The sequence below is a fragment of the Callionymus lyra genome, chromosome 3 (assembly GCF_982586985.1).
Source record: "Callionymus lyra chromosome 3, fCalLyr1.hap1.1, whole genome shotgun sequence".
NCBI classification, from domain to species: domain Eukaryota; kingdom Metazoa; phylum Chordata; class Actinopteri; order Syngnathiformes; family Callionymidae; genus Callionymus; species Callionymus lyra.
Window position 1 is genome coordinate 38,680,458 of NC_141820.1, and position 13,905 is coordinate 38,694,362.

At 39.4% G+C, this 13,905-nt stretch overlaps 1 protein-coding gene across 1 annotated transcript; it reads left to right on the forward strand.

Moving 5' to 3' along the window:
- The first annotated feature begins 518 nt into the window (after positions 1–518).
- On the forward strand, positions 519–12,978 carry abcd2 (ATP binding cassette subfamily D member 2). The gene is made up of 10 exons (XM_087787875.1): positions 519–1,436; positions 2,361–2,541; positions 4,166–4,287; positions 7,099–7,261; positions 7,609–7,703; positions 7,956–8,101; positions 8,928–9,073; positions 9,149–9,233; positions 9,298–9,423; positions 9,485–12,978. Exons 1-10 carry the CDS (start codon positions 519–521, stop codon positions 9,705–9,707), a joined length of 2,205 nt encoding a protein of 734 aa, XP_087644001.1. The 3' UTR covers positions 9,708–12,978.
- The last annotated feature ends 927 nt before the right edge of the window (positions 12,979–13,905 follow it).

Genomic DNA, 13,905 nt, shown 5'->3' on the forward strand with positions numbered 1-13,905 from the left:
GGCCGGAAATGATGTCAAAGTAAAGCTACAAATTAATTCACTATATTAATTAAATTAAACAGTCTTAAATGAGAACCTCCTTCTTTCATAAAATATTTGCAAACGACTTGAGATTTAATATTGTTATCTTTAGAACACCAAGTGTATTGGTGTGTATGTGGTAGGGCAATGTTTACATTCATAAGTATCAATGACATAAAAAAAGGTTGTGATTTTTACCTATATATGAATAGCATACAGTGTAACCATAATTATAATACACACTTTTATTATTATTATTAATAGCTATATTGTTTTGTATAACGTGCTCTTGTTTTGTAGTGCACCGGAAATAATGTGGTCTGCTAGCATCCTGCACTTGTTCAGGCGCTAACGGGAGCAGGATGTAGCGGTACTCGTCTGCTCAATTCCCGTGAACCGGTCCTGCCAAAGCCCGTCTCTGTTCCTGATGTGAGCCAAGTGCGGGGGATGGGTGTCGCGAGAGTCGTCAACGGAGACGAATAGCCTTCTTAAAAAAGATGTCCCACATCCTGGACGCGGCGTGCACAGTCAAATGGGACCGCACCGCTGCAGCCAAGCGAGCCGTGCTCCTCGCCGCGGCCGCGTACGGCGTCAAGACCCTGTACCCCGTCATCTGCAGGCAGATCCGCGGGAACCCCCGGAGCCATAGAGATGAGAATGGATCGGCGATCTCTCATATAAACCACGCGGGTCAGCTCAAGACCTCCCCGGGCGTCAATGCCGAATTCTTTAGGCAGATTCTGGACCTTGGTAAAATCCTGTTCCCCCGGCTGGTGTCCAGGGAGCTGGGCTTGCTGTCCCTGCACTCGGTGGCGCTCATCTCCAGGACGTTCCTGTCCATCTACGTGGCCAGTCTGGACGGGAAGATCGTGAAGAGCATCGTGGAGAAGGACCCGAGGAAGTTCATCCTGCAGCTCATCCGATGGCTCCTCATCGCCATCCCGGCCACGTTTGTAAACAGCGCCATCCGGTACCTGGAGTGCAAGCTGGCCCTGGCCTTCCGCACCAGGCTGGTCACCCATGCCTACCGGACCTACTTCACCGACCAGACCTACTATAAAGTCAGCAACATGGACGGGAGGCTCGCCAACCCGGACCAGTCTCTCACGGAGGACGTGATGATGTTCTCTCAGTCTGTGGCTCATCTGTACTCGAACCTCACGAAGCCCATCCTGGACGTGATGCTGACCTCCTACACCCTCATCCAGACCGCCAAGTCCCGAGGAGCGAGCGCCAGTGGGCCCACTCTCCTCGCCGGGCTGGTGGTCTTTGTCACCGCTAAGGTGCTCCGTGCATGTTCACCAAAGTTTGGAAAGCTTGTGGCCGAGGAAGCCCACAGGAAGGGTTACCTGAGATATGTCCACTCCAGGATCATCGCTAACGCGGAGGAGATCGCTTTCTACAGGGGCCACAAGGTAACATGTGAGGCATGACGCTGTACTGCGTTATAGATGCGTTATTACCAAGTCTCAGAGGTATAAACACCAATATAACAGCTTCTAACATCAGTTCAGTTCCCTCATCATCATGAGTATCAGATGTCAATACAAGCTAACCCGGCAGATGTGTTTGAGGGTCAATAAAGGGGAGGTGTGTCACCCAGCAGGGACTTGGAGTGTAGCAGGTGTTTTTTTGTTTAAAAAAAAAAGAAGGAACAATAGGACATCACTACTAAAATCAAAGGAAACACCATATTCTGGCTCAGGAACAAAGCTAAGATCATGTCACCACTTTGGAAACTTGACCATGTATAATTATTGTTATTAAACTTTCCTTAAAGAGTTCTGGGATGCAATATATTTTTTGGGGGGGCGGTGTTTTAATGGAAAGCACAGTATTTGCTTGAATTGGTGTCCTGTAGAGTAATTGTTAGTTTTATATTACCTATTGCCATGAGAAAAACTCAATTCTTCAATATGAGAAGTTGATTCATTTATTCATTTTCTTTACTGCTTTACCCCTTACCACACAAAGACACACAACCATTTACACACTCACTCATACCTGGTGACAATGTCCCCAATTCCTTTTCAACCCCTGTTGAATGTTTTTGGACTGTGGGAGGAAACCAGAGTTTCAAGAGTTAACAAACGGGGGGGAACATACAAACTCCACACAGCAAGGTTGGCTCCCTCCTGACCTAGAAGCAAACCGGCAACCTTCTTGCTTTGAGGCGTTTGTGCTTTCCACTGCGCCACCGTGCACCCAATCTTAGAAGTCGTTTGATATTATTATTATTATTTTTTTTATTATTGTCTGTTAGAAGATGTATGCACTGTCACTAGGCTCTTCTATAAAGAGGATCTCTGTCCCTCAATGTGCGCTCCTGTCTGCTGCAGGTAGAGATGAGGCAGCTCCAGAAGTGCTACCGAGCTCTGGCTGAGCAGATGAACCTGATCTTGTCCAAGCGTCTGTGGTACATTATGATCGAACAGTTCCTGATGAAGTACGTGTGGAGCAGCAGCGGCCTCGTCATGGTGGCCGTGCCCATCATCACCGCGACTGGCTTTGCTGACAACAGTGAGTCCTTGTATCTTCAATATCACAATAGCAAAGTCATGGATGATATTTCCATTTACAGCAAAAAGGGGAACTATCTTTTCAGAACTTTGTGTACAGAGGAGACCGCTGTTCTGAAGCCCAGTTCTGTAATGTTAAAGGTCAAGATATATGTATTTTGTCCTAGTGTAATTGAGGGTCACATCATATAGTGGCGAAATAACTGGTAGGTATTATATCATAGCCCACATGACACAAGCCTTTAATATGTGAAGCTTTGTTTTACATGGAACAACAACAGATTTAAAGGTGCTGGTTCAAATCCAGAAACATCAGCTCCTTATATGACCCCAAGAGAGTCATCGTCATTTCAACAGCTTCTCCTGTAGCAAGAGGTGATTAGCATGTGTGAGGAGAGGAGTCTCCTCCTCCCACCCCTCAGCGCTGCTGCTTCACTTTTGCAAGAAGAGCTTCTGCTCAACCTCTTTGTTGTCGCTCCTCAATAGTCACTGCTGTTCTCTGTAAAGAAGTCGTTGTGGTAAATCAAGGGAGCAGTTCCAAAATAGTCTGTGAGAGGCTTTGCTTCAGGTTTTAATTTAAAATGACATCCTTTGCGGATGATAAGCTTCCCGCTGATGACTGCTGACACATCTTTAAACTGTTCCTACTTCCTACTAATAAAGCAATGACATCACTTACATTATATCCAAATAAAGGCAGTTACTTCCTATTCTAACATCTTCACTTTAGCCTTTTTATACATGCAAATCTAACACATTTTAATTTATATTTTGAATTATTTCTTTTTTTCAAAACATATGCAATAATCCCCCCCAAACACATATTTCGCTCTTACTTTGATAATAACCCAATAATTCAGTTATAGTTGCATGTCACAAATTGACTTCAAAATAATTATTCCTACTTGGGTATTTAAAGTCTCCTGCTTATTTCTCAATGCAGATGTGGCTGGTCGCGTACTAGTAAAAGCTGGCAGACACATCTTTAATCTGGAGCTTCACATTTTTTTTTTATTTAGCATTTTATTTTTCATTTTAAGTCATTAAAGTTTTTTTGTTATGGAGTCTGCATTATCTGTCTGTTATCAAAATGACTTGTTTTAATGCAATTTGAATTTCTTTTAAACCTTTTATATATTTTTATTTTCACTATATAAAAATCTTTTTTATTAATAAGATAATTATAATAATCTCATAAAAACCTCTGACTGCAAAAAGAGTTCAACTGATATCTCCTCCATCAGTTACTCCCACTGCCATCAAAATAGAATGGTGAATTATTTGTTTTGCAATTGCAATTTTATTGCATTTACAAAACTAAAAATAGGCTCTTTTATCTCCCTACTGTAGGGGGAAATTTGGAATTTGTGACACTGCATTTTGACGGCCAAATTTTGTGAAATAAAGGCAGAAAATAAAGAACATCGCCATCATGGCACTGGTGAGAACCCTGCCTGTGTATTTACCTTTTTATAAACCTTCAAAAATATGTATATATATAAGTCCTGAAAAAGCCAACCATTAAGAAGTGACTGAAAAATGTAGGGCAACTGGTAACATAAGCGATGACCATCTACAATGAAGATGCAATGTCAACAAACACCTGTCTTCTTTTTATCTTCCAGAAACAGCAGACGGTCACACAAACGTAATGGTCAGTGAGAGAACAGAGGCTTTCACCACTGCCCGCAACCTCCTAGCCTCTGGAGCTGATGCCATTGAGAGGATCATGTCCTCCTACAAAGAGGTGACAACAACATTTTAAGTGGCAGAAAACACCAGACCTGCTTCTTCTCAAAAGTTAATTTTACCTCAATTTAAAAATATGTGTGGGTGTTTGGACTCTGGAGTCCAGATTTGTATCAGCAAGTCTCAGACATATGAGATCATGGTTAGCAATTTAACAGAAGGCATTCCAAACACCTAAATGAGTGGCACCACGTGTGTTCAGGTGGAGGATGACACGTCCGGGCTTGTATCAGACTTCTACCATGTTACATACACGAAACAACAAGACACACTCCAGCTTTAAACTGTTTATGAGGACAATTTAGAGTTGTCAATGAAGGGGGGAACCAGCATGCCCACGAAAAGCAGTGTGAAGCTCGGGGAGGATGTGAGCATGAACTTGACACAGAAAAGGTTCATAACATGAATGAAGGTTAGCCTGACATTTCACAGACATTGTTGACCTAGCCTTGATAAGTGAGAAATCAGAAGCAGTGTGTGCATGTTTGTGCATGTGTGTATGTGTGAGTTGAGAGCCGCTTAACCAGGCTGTGAATAATCCCCCATCTGTTGATCTTCCAGCCTGCACTTCTGTATCTTTCCTCGTTCACTCTCTCGAGGCTCCCACCGCCTGATGCTTTTCATCAAGTTTTAGTCCAACACATCGCCCAATCACATCTGAAACTCAGGTCAACTCCCACAATCTCTGACTGGCTGCCAAGTACTTAACATAGCATATTTGTTATTTGAGCCCCAAATTTGCCCCAGTCATCCACAAGCCAATAATGACTCAGTGGCATCCCAAGTATGATCATGAGATTCAGACTCAGCTACTTAGTTTAGAACAGTTGTTATCTATTTCTTACCCTTTTTCATACTTTTATACTTCACTAAAGGAACCATTTACTTCCTATTTAAATATCCTACACTTTTTCTGTGTGACTCTTGGTCTCCCTTCTAAAGTTTTTGTCTAGTGTTGGGTCTTTTCCCCTGAAACTTTTTTGTTAGAAATTGAAAAAAATATTCTTTTTTTTTATTTTGTCTTGTTTTCTAGAGAATATACTTTATATGGGCTCCTTCTTTTCCCCATAAACTCATGCTCCTCCTAGTCACTCCTATCCTCTTCATGACATCAGTACTGCATTCATTAACTATAAGGTTTGATGACTATAAATCCACATGAACTCAGGAAGTCAAAGATAATAAAGTTGAGTCCACAGGCTTCACATGTTTGCCGCGGATTTCATCATTATTTTCTCAATCTGACTGAGTTTTTTCCTTCACCACCACGTGTTTCTGGAGGCATATGTGCTCTTGGTAAAATAATGGGAAAAGCTAATGATCTACAGGTTGTGTGCCTTTCAACATTGTGGCACCACAAAATCGTAACATCCTGGAACTTTCAACAAGCCATTGAATGAGGTCCTCTTTATTTTCTACATGAATCTAAATGTTTAACAATAGCACAAACGTGGTTCACCTGGAAATCTTTGGAACAAGAGATCAAAATCACACCGACATGACAGGTGTTGATGTGCAGAGGCTAAAGAGAGCCAATGGTGGCCCAGGCTGGAGTGGTTGTGAAGACGGGAAGGAAGTGAACGCCAAGGCTGCCGTTCTAGATGCAGCGTCTAGGCTTGAAAAAGATCTGGTGGGCAAGTTGGCTCATGGCAGGACTCGCTTAGGGCTGATTCCAACACTTGCAATGGGAGTGCGAGGGAAGGAGAGGTGAAGGCTGATGAATGTGAATGAGGAAAGAACAAGCAAAGCCATCAACCTTTGTCAACAGGGGGCCTGGACAATGGGGGACCAGGCATTGGACCAGAGAGTCTGCTAGACAGACTTTTGGCAGGCAGAACCATATTGCATCAACTTTCTAAATTTGGGCCGTTTACGATGTCCTGCCCAGCCAAAGAACAAACCTCTTCATTTGGGGAGACCCTGTGCAAAATACAATCAGTGGAATAACTTTTGTTAGGGCAGGAGTTCAGCCAAGGCCGAGACACAAGTCAATGGCAGCATAGATCCTGTCATCAGCCTAGGATTTGTAGCTGTCAGTTGACATGGGAAAACAACTGAGGTTCCCTCAATACATTGTCAGTACCCCTTTGAGGCAGGATTTAGTCCCAGGCGACCAAGAACATCATTATCCTGGAGCTGATGATGCCATGAGAGGGCTGCTTGGGTGAGGCCCATGAAAGAAAGACGATCAAATATGGACATCTGGTCATCAACTGTCGAGAGCAGGGCTGTAGGTGCATGCCAGTTGATGTAGGTTTTGTGGGTGAGTCACACCACAGAGCCCTCAGCATACTAGGGCCTCACAGGAGGAACAAGGACCAGAGCAATAAGAACATCACTGAAGCAGCGGAGAAGGCTTCAAGATGGCTTTTGATCCTGAGAGAAGTTGGATGGGGACAACGGAATTGTGGGCCTGAATGAGGATGTTTGCTTGTTGAAATACCTGAAACATCTGAGGACGTCAGGTTACAGCATCGATGGGTTGTCCAGGAGCATCAGATGATATATAAAATAACCAGCTACGTTTCTTGTATAATATAATAAAGTATTCTCCTGTTCAAATGTGTCAACTTTTCCAAACATCACACATGTCACCAAAAGATACCAATAGCAGTGGAAATCTTGCCTTTAAATTTTATGCGATCAATGATAGATAGATAGATAGATAGATAGATAGATAGATAGATAGATAGATAGATAGATAGATAGATAGATAGATAGATGGATAAACTTTAACTATTTGATAATAATTGATAATTTCCATCTATGAGTAATTTTGACTTCTGCGCGCTTGTTTTGTTGTGGTCAGGTGACAGAGCTCGCTGGCTACACTGCACGTGTGCACAACATGTTTGTGGTGTTTGAAGACGTCCAGAAAGGTGTCTACAAGAGGGCCTCCCTGAACAACACCACTGGAGCTGAGAAGAAGAGCAAACCAGAGATGCACATCGACGGACCCCTGGAGATCCGCGGTAACATTAAACATATAGTTAATGAAACCATATTTTTTGGATTAAAGCAGCAAGAACTGCTTATACAAAATTAAGGACATATATAAACATATATATATATATATAAACAGGAATACACATTCTCTGTATAAAAAAACAGCAGCACGCTACATTTTAAAATAAAATAAAATAATACAATTCATTATAAAACTTTATACTACGAAAAAATACTAAACATTTGTTAATTAGGATTAGTTTTAGTAGCTTTTTTAGCACTGCAGAATTAGCATTACAATAGCATTAGGAGGGCCCTGGATTCATGTGAGACGCCGGCAGAGATACTGATCATGTTTCCCTTTCTTCTGCAGGTGAAGTGATAGATGTGGAAAATGGAATCGTGTGCGAGGACGTTCCCATTATCACTCCTAATGGAGATATCGTGGTGTCAAGTCTGAATTTAAAGGTAAATCTGCCATTTTGGACATTTAAATTCTCATTTGTTTCATTTAGATCATAACATTGTGATATCGGTGAAATCATAATTCTGAAAAAAAAGTTGTAATTTATTTTAATTAATCTTAAACTAATAAATCCAAATATCTTGAAAAAATAAATGAATAAAATATTTAGTGGGTTAGTCAAACCTTTGGTCAGAATACAAGTGAATTGTGTCATGTGAGACGGTGACTAATATGGGATCATTTGATGGCCCCAGGTGGCGGAGGGGATGCACCTGCTCATCACCGGACCAAACGGCTGCGGCAAGAGCTCCTTGTTCAGGATCCTCAGTGGACTGTGGCCCGTCTACGGGGGCCGACTACACAAGCCTCCCCCTCAGCACATGTTCTACATCCCCCAGAGGTAATAACATGCACATTGCTGGGGCAGGTTTGAAAACTACTGTCATTAATATAATCTAGTGTAATAGGAAATGTAACCCACCGAAAAATTATAATACTGACCTGAATGTCATTTTTATAGTAGACTGTGGATGTTTTTTTTGTTCACCTTATTCTTGTTTCAATTGTTATTTCAGTAGATTTCTATTAGATTTGTCATTTTAGGTGGCTCACTTGAACTTAAACTTTAACGTGACAGTTTTCATATGTAAAGCGATATAGATTTTATTTTTTGCTCCTACAATTTAAAATAATACACAGCTTACTTATTATTATTCTGTGATTATTTAGCTTTTCACACTGCATATATTTAATTTTCCTTCTTTTGTCTTTTATGCTCTTTTTATCCTTTTTAATTATTCTTAATTTACATTTTTTGTCTATTTGTATCCTTTATTTAATTTTCCTAATTTCCTGTTACTTCAAATGACCAAAATATTCTTTGATAAATAAAAAAATTTGAACTAATTTGCCTTAATTAAATCATTGTCTTCTTCGGTGCTCTTGTTTGATACGATATCTTCAGTTTAGTATTGTTACAATAGAAGGTTTAGCACTCCTGGAGTTGCAGAAGACTTTTTAGCTCCCTACCAACAACTTAAACCACCAGTCTCCAGCTGAGAAGTAAATATTTCATCACAGGGATGAGACACCACCTGCTCCAAACAGAAACACAATCTCGCCACAGAAGATCTTTGTCCTCTAAGTGTCTTATGTTCTCACATGCCGTCTGTTTCCTTGTCTTCTCTGACCCATGCGTGTGTGTGTGTGTGTGTGTGTGCTACCAGGCCTTACATGTCCATGGGGTCACTCCGAGATCAGGTGATCTACCCGGACTCAGAGGAGGACATGGCTGCCCGAGGCCTGACAGACAAGAACCTGGAGGGAATCCTGGACATCGTGAACCTCAACCAAATTGTGACCAGAGAAGGAGGTGCTGCTTACTCTCTAATAAAAAAAAGAAGCTTTGCTTAAATTAAAAAATATCATAAAGATGTTGTGTGTCCAGGCTGGGACGCCGAGCTGGACTGGAAGGACGTTCTGTCCGGGGGCGAGAAGCAGAGGATGGGCATGGCCCGGATGTTCTATCACAAGTGTGTAGATGAGGCCCACACGTAGTTTGAGAGAGCATCAGTTCTAATCATGTGTTGTCGTCAGGCCTCAATACGCTCTGTTGGACGAGTGCACCAGTGCCGTCAGCATTGATGTGGAAGGGAAGATCTTCCAAGCCGCCAAAGATGCTGGAATCTCCCTTCTGTCAATCACACACAGACCGTCACTCTGGTAAAATGGATGTCAATGTTCAACATGCTTGTATTCATCATTCACGTGTGTGTGTGTTCAGGAAGTACCACACACATCTGCTGCAGTTCGATGGCGAGGGCGGCTGGCGCTTCGAGCAGCTGGACACTGCCACCCGCCTCTCACTGACTGAGGAGAAACAACGACTGGAGACGCAACTAGCTGGAATCCCGGAGATGCAGGTCCGCCTCAACGAGCTGTGCAAGATCCTGGGAGACGACTCTGTCCTCAAATCCTCACTGGAGGGTGAGCAAGGAGGGGAGTGAGGCCCAGAGGGGGTGCAGATAAAAGAAAGCAAACAATGAAAGAGGGATGGAGGCTCTTTGAAAGAATGAGTGCAGTGGGTTCACTTAACAGCTGCTTTCTCCCTGTTACACAAGAAGTAACAAGTGAAGTCCTGTTTTAATTTCTTATCATTTTTATACTGGACAACAAATCCTGCCCACTGAGTCATCACACCTGAGAGCACCACATTTTACTTTATTTTATATACACCCATCAGGAAATGTCCAATTTGTCTATTCTCCAAGCTATTTTACTTTTTCGGAAATAACTCTTAACAGCTCAAAAGTTAAAATTAACATTGATAATGAAAAAGTGTTCGATTAGTTTTTTTTTAATATTGCGAATCTGAAGTAGTTTAAACAAATTATAACCAATGTCAAACTAGCTACTGCAAATTTTTCAACATTCTTTACCAATTCATAATTGAGATGGTTGAGATGCTTTTTAGACAATAAACTACTGAAATAATCAATTTAATTGACACAAAATATTATGTTACTGAACGGTATGATTCATGTAGTATTTTATTTATATTTATTTTCTTTTACTTTTGTGGATTTTTATACTAATATACTGGACTGCAGGGTCTATTTACAATGTGAATTAAGTTTTATTTGACATTTTCGACTTGTTTTATTTTATTGTTATTTAACTCAACCAGTCTTTCAAAAAAAAAGTTTGCTAGGTGAACATCTTAATGATTTTTTTTTAAATATCTTTCTTTCTATATTTTTTCAAGACTTTGTGTTTCTCAATACATTTACCTAATTTGGCATTGGGAGTTTCCAGATGAAAAATATTTTTTTAGATATTAAATTATAATATTGACTACAACTGTGGTGCTGCATTTCAAAACATCTGTCTGTATTTCATATTTATGTTATATTTATATGGTTATATTTGGACCATTTCTGTCATTTTAATTTCCTAATTTTAATTTAATGTTTTGAGGGTTATTTTTGCTTTTCCTCAACTATAGACACAATGATGGATTTAGTAATTTTCTTCTTAAATAATGATTTATATATTTTCTAATTAAACTCATGTCACCACTAAATGTTATAATTTCTAATACATATTTGTATTTTTGGTATATATTGGAAATATAATGATATGTCTTTTTTTTTCAATTATAATGTGAATTATTAATGAACATTCATTAAGTGTGTTAATTTACACTCTATATATTTATATTTATGATGTATTTCTAAACCAGACATTGTGATTGTGCGTTTGTGATGATCAGTGTGCAGGATTTCATTTTTTTTTTTTTACTAGAATTAAACTTCTTGGTTTGATAACGCCAGTGCTTGTTTGCACAGCATTGTGTATCAATAACTTTCAGTTGTTAAGCTGTAACCATACTCTTAAACTAATCAATAAATAATGAATAATAATTTAACATGGTATTTAATCATGTGTAAAGTTACACAATGCTGTAACTAGGTTAGTTGCATTCATAATTACCAAAAAACATTTTTGGAAGTCTTAACCAGCATCTTTTGTCAATATCAGTGTTTCAGAGCTTCGCAGGGTTTCATCTCACATCTGTTGAAAAGTGAAAAAATGAAATATTTTCTTAGAAATAAGATTCTAATTTTTTTTGTTGTTGAAACCTTTGGTTTGATGCATGTTTAAGCCCTCACAGTCCAAATCCTTTGCTCAGGTCACATATAACTCTTTTATGTCACCTTATTGTGGGTCAGCATCATGTTGACATTCATACTTGCTCTTCAACCTCCACCTACGGACGCCCTAATTCTCAGTAAAGGCCATATGACCCTGTTTTGCGAAAACCTTTTAAAACAGTTTCAAGTTTTGTAGACAAGTAAGCCCCAACCAACAACAACCAACCAAATCAGTCTCATCCTCCATTGTGCAGCTGACTGACACCATCCTGGTCATCTATCTTGACTCCTCCACAGCCTTTCTTTGCTACCCCATTGTGTCCAGGTGTTCTACAAATGCTTCTCTAGAACTTCAATCAAACCACTTTCTGACTGAGCGTAAACAATCCAGTTTATTCAGTGAGTACCCGATCTAATCTAATCTTAATCTAACAAATAAATGGGACTACAGGTCCTTTAATGGCAGTGACTTTGTTGAGTGGAGATCTGACGCGTCTCTGAATGACACAGAGTTCAAGACTGCACTTGCTGAAAAAGCAAATGATGAGGTGTCATTTCACAAACAAAAAGCTGTGAAGCTCTTGGTATGCATCTAAGACTCTTTAATGTACGTTTAACATTGTTGTATTGGAAGTGAGTTTGTGATTGTCTGATACACTGTAGCAGGGGTCACCAACGTGGTGCTGTTCAAATTGTTTATAGCCTTCTTATTAGGATTGTGTTTCCTTTTTTGTTGCTTGTATTTTTTTTTGCAGAGTCAATCATTTGACAAGTGTATCAGATGAATATCATTTATTATCCATAATAATATATATTAGGTTGTTTCAGAAAGTGCCCTTTGAGTAGCTGGCCGTAGCAAAAAGGTTAGTGAAGTCTTTTTTGATTTGCCAGTACTAGTTGTATCAGAGTTCAATCATTTGCTTATCAACCTAGAAAATAAAGCTAGACTGTTTACACCAAAAATTAACCCTTCATGTAAGCATTGTTTTTGGTTTGAGATAGTTTTAGATTTATTTTAGATTATAGCTGCTGACGATGAGGGGAAGAAAGTTAGTTTGTTCTCAGACAATAATGCTTTTTGTCTGTTTTGCATCAAAGTTAGCATAGCCACACGTTTATAATATGCACATTTTAGATCTAGTCTAATTTATACTTTTTCGCATTACTTGAAGAAAATCAAGCAAATTAATAACCACATTGACCACAATAACGTAAATTTAACCTCACTGTTTTAATAACCAAATTGTCTTGAATGAAACCTCATCATTTGTATCCTTCGAGGTAACCTCCAGCACTGTCAACTGCTGTATGATTACGTCCTTACTCAAACGTTTGGACTTCATCGTCCTATTTTTAAGTAAGAGATTGAATGTATCTTTCAGGACGTTTAGTGCTGCAACCGTGCTGGGCTATCATTACGTTACATAACAAGTGCATGTGAGGTCATATTCAGAGATGTACTTTTGGTGTCTCGTTGAAGCCATAGGGACAACAGTGCATGGGTCTTACACCTCTTTTGTTGACAATGTTCATCATCTGGTCATAAATTGTGTGCTGGGGTCACTTTACCAAGAGATGATGTATTTTCATGTAAATAAATTTAAAAAAGACTAAATAACAACAATGACTCGTTTTATGTCTCCGTTTTCATTGAATATCAGGTTGTTTTTTTTTAATAATTGAAAAAATTATCTGTCAGGTTTTATGTTGGGCTTACAACTTTTCATTGCTGCTGCTTTTCATATGTTAATGAAACTTACTGTTTCAAATGTATATGTACGCTGACCTCGATTGAACACAAAGGCGCCCCCAAATGAAATGTATTACTACTATTACTATTACTATTATTACTATTAAATAAAATGTATTATTATTATTATTATTATTATTACGACCAAGAGCCAGCCAATCACTGGTTAGATATTTGCTGCCACCTATAGGTTACTTTCTGAAAGTTCTTTAGTATCGCTCAGTACACTCTCCTCACGCCAGATGGCAATACAAACGTGAGGCTGTACTGCATTCACTTTGGGACCTGATGGACCTGACGAAGAGTGGTAGGTAAAAAAAAGAGGTTTAAACATGATAGAGGGTGGAGTAGTTGTACTAGCAGTAGCAGCAGTAGAAGAAGTTTAGTAGTGAGTTAGCAACTGTTATTGAATAGGATTAGTAGTAGTAGTGGTCCTTCTAATATATAATAAATAACATTTATAGCGGGAATAATAGTATACAGAGTAGGATATTAACAGAAGAACTATTTTAACAATACAGTAGTTTGATCATTTAGTGGTATAGAAGATTTAATAGTTACATAAACATCATTTATTTCTAAGACCACTTACAGTAGTTTGAATGCAGTCCATAGGTGAGTATTAGGTAGGGATGGAAATTGAATTGGTAACAAAGTGAAGAAGGAAGAAGTTGCCATAGTATTAGTTAGTAGTAGTTATGTTGGCTGTAGCAGGATGAGCAGTAGTACAGTACTAACAAGAGCATTGGAAGTGGTCGATGATTTGTAATTTAAAAAATACAATTGAAAAATATAGTAATT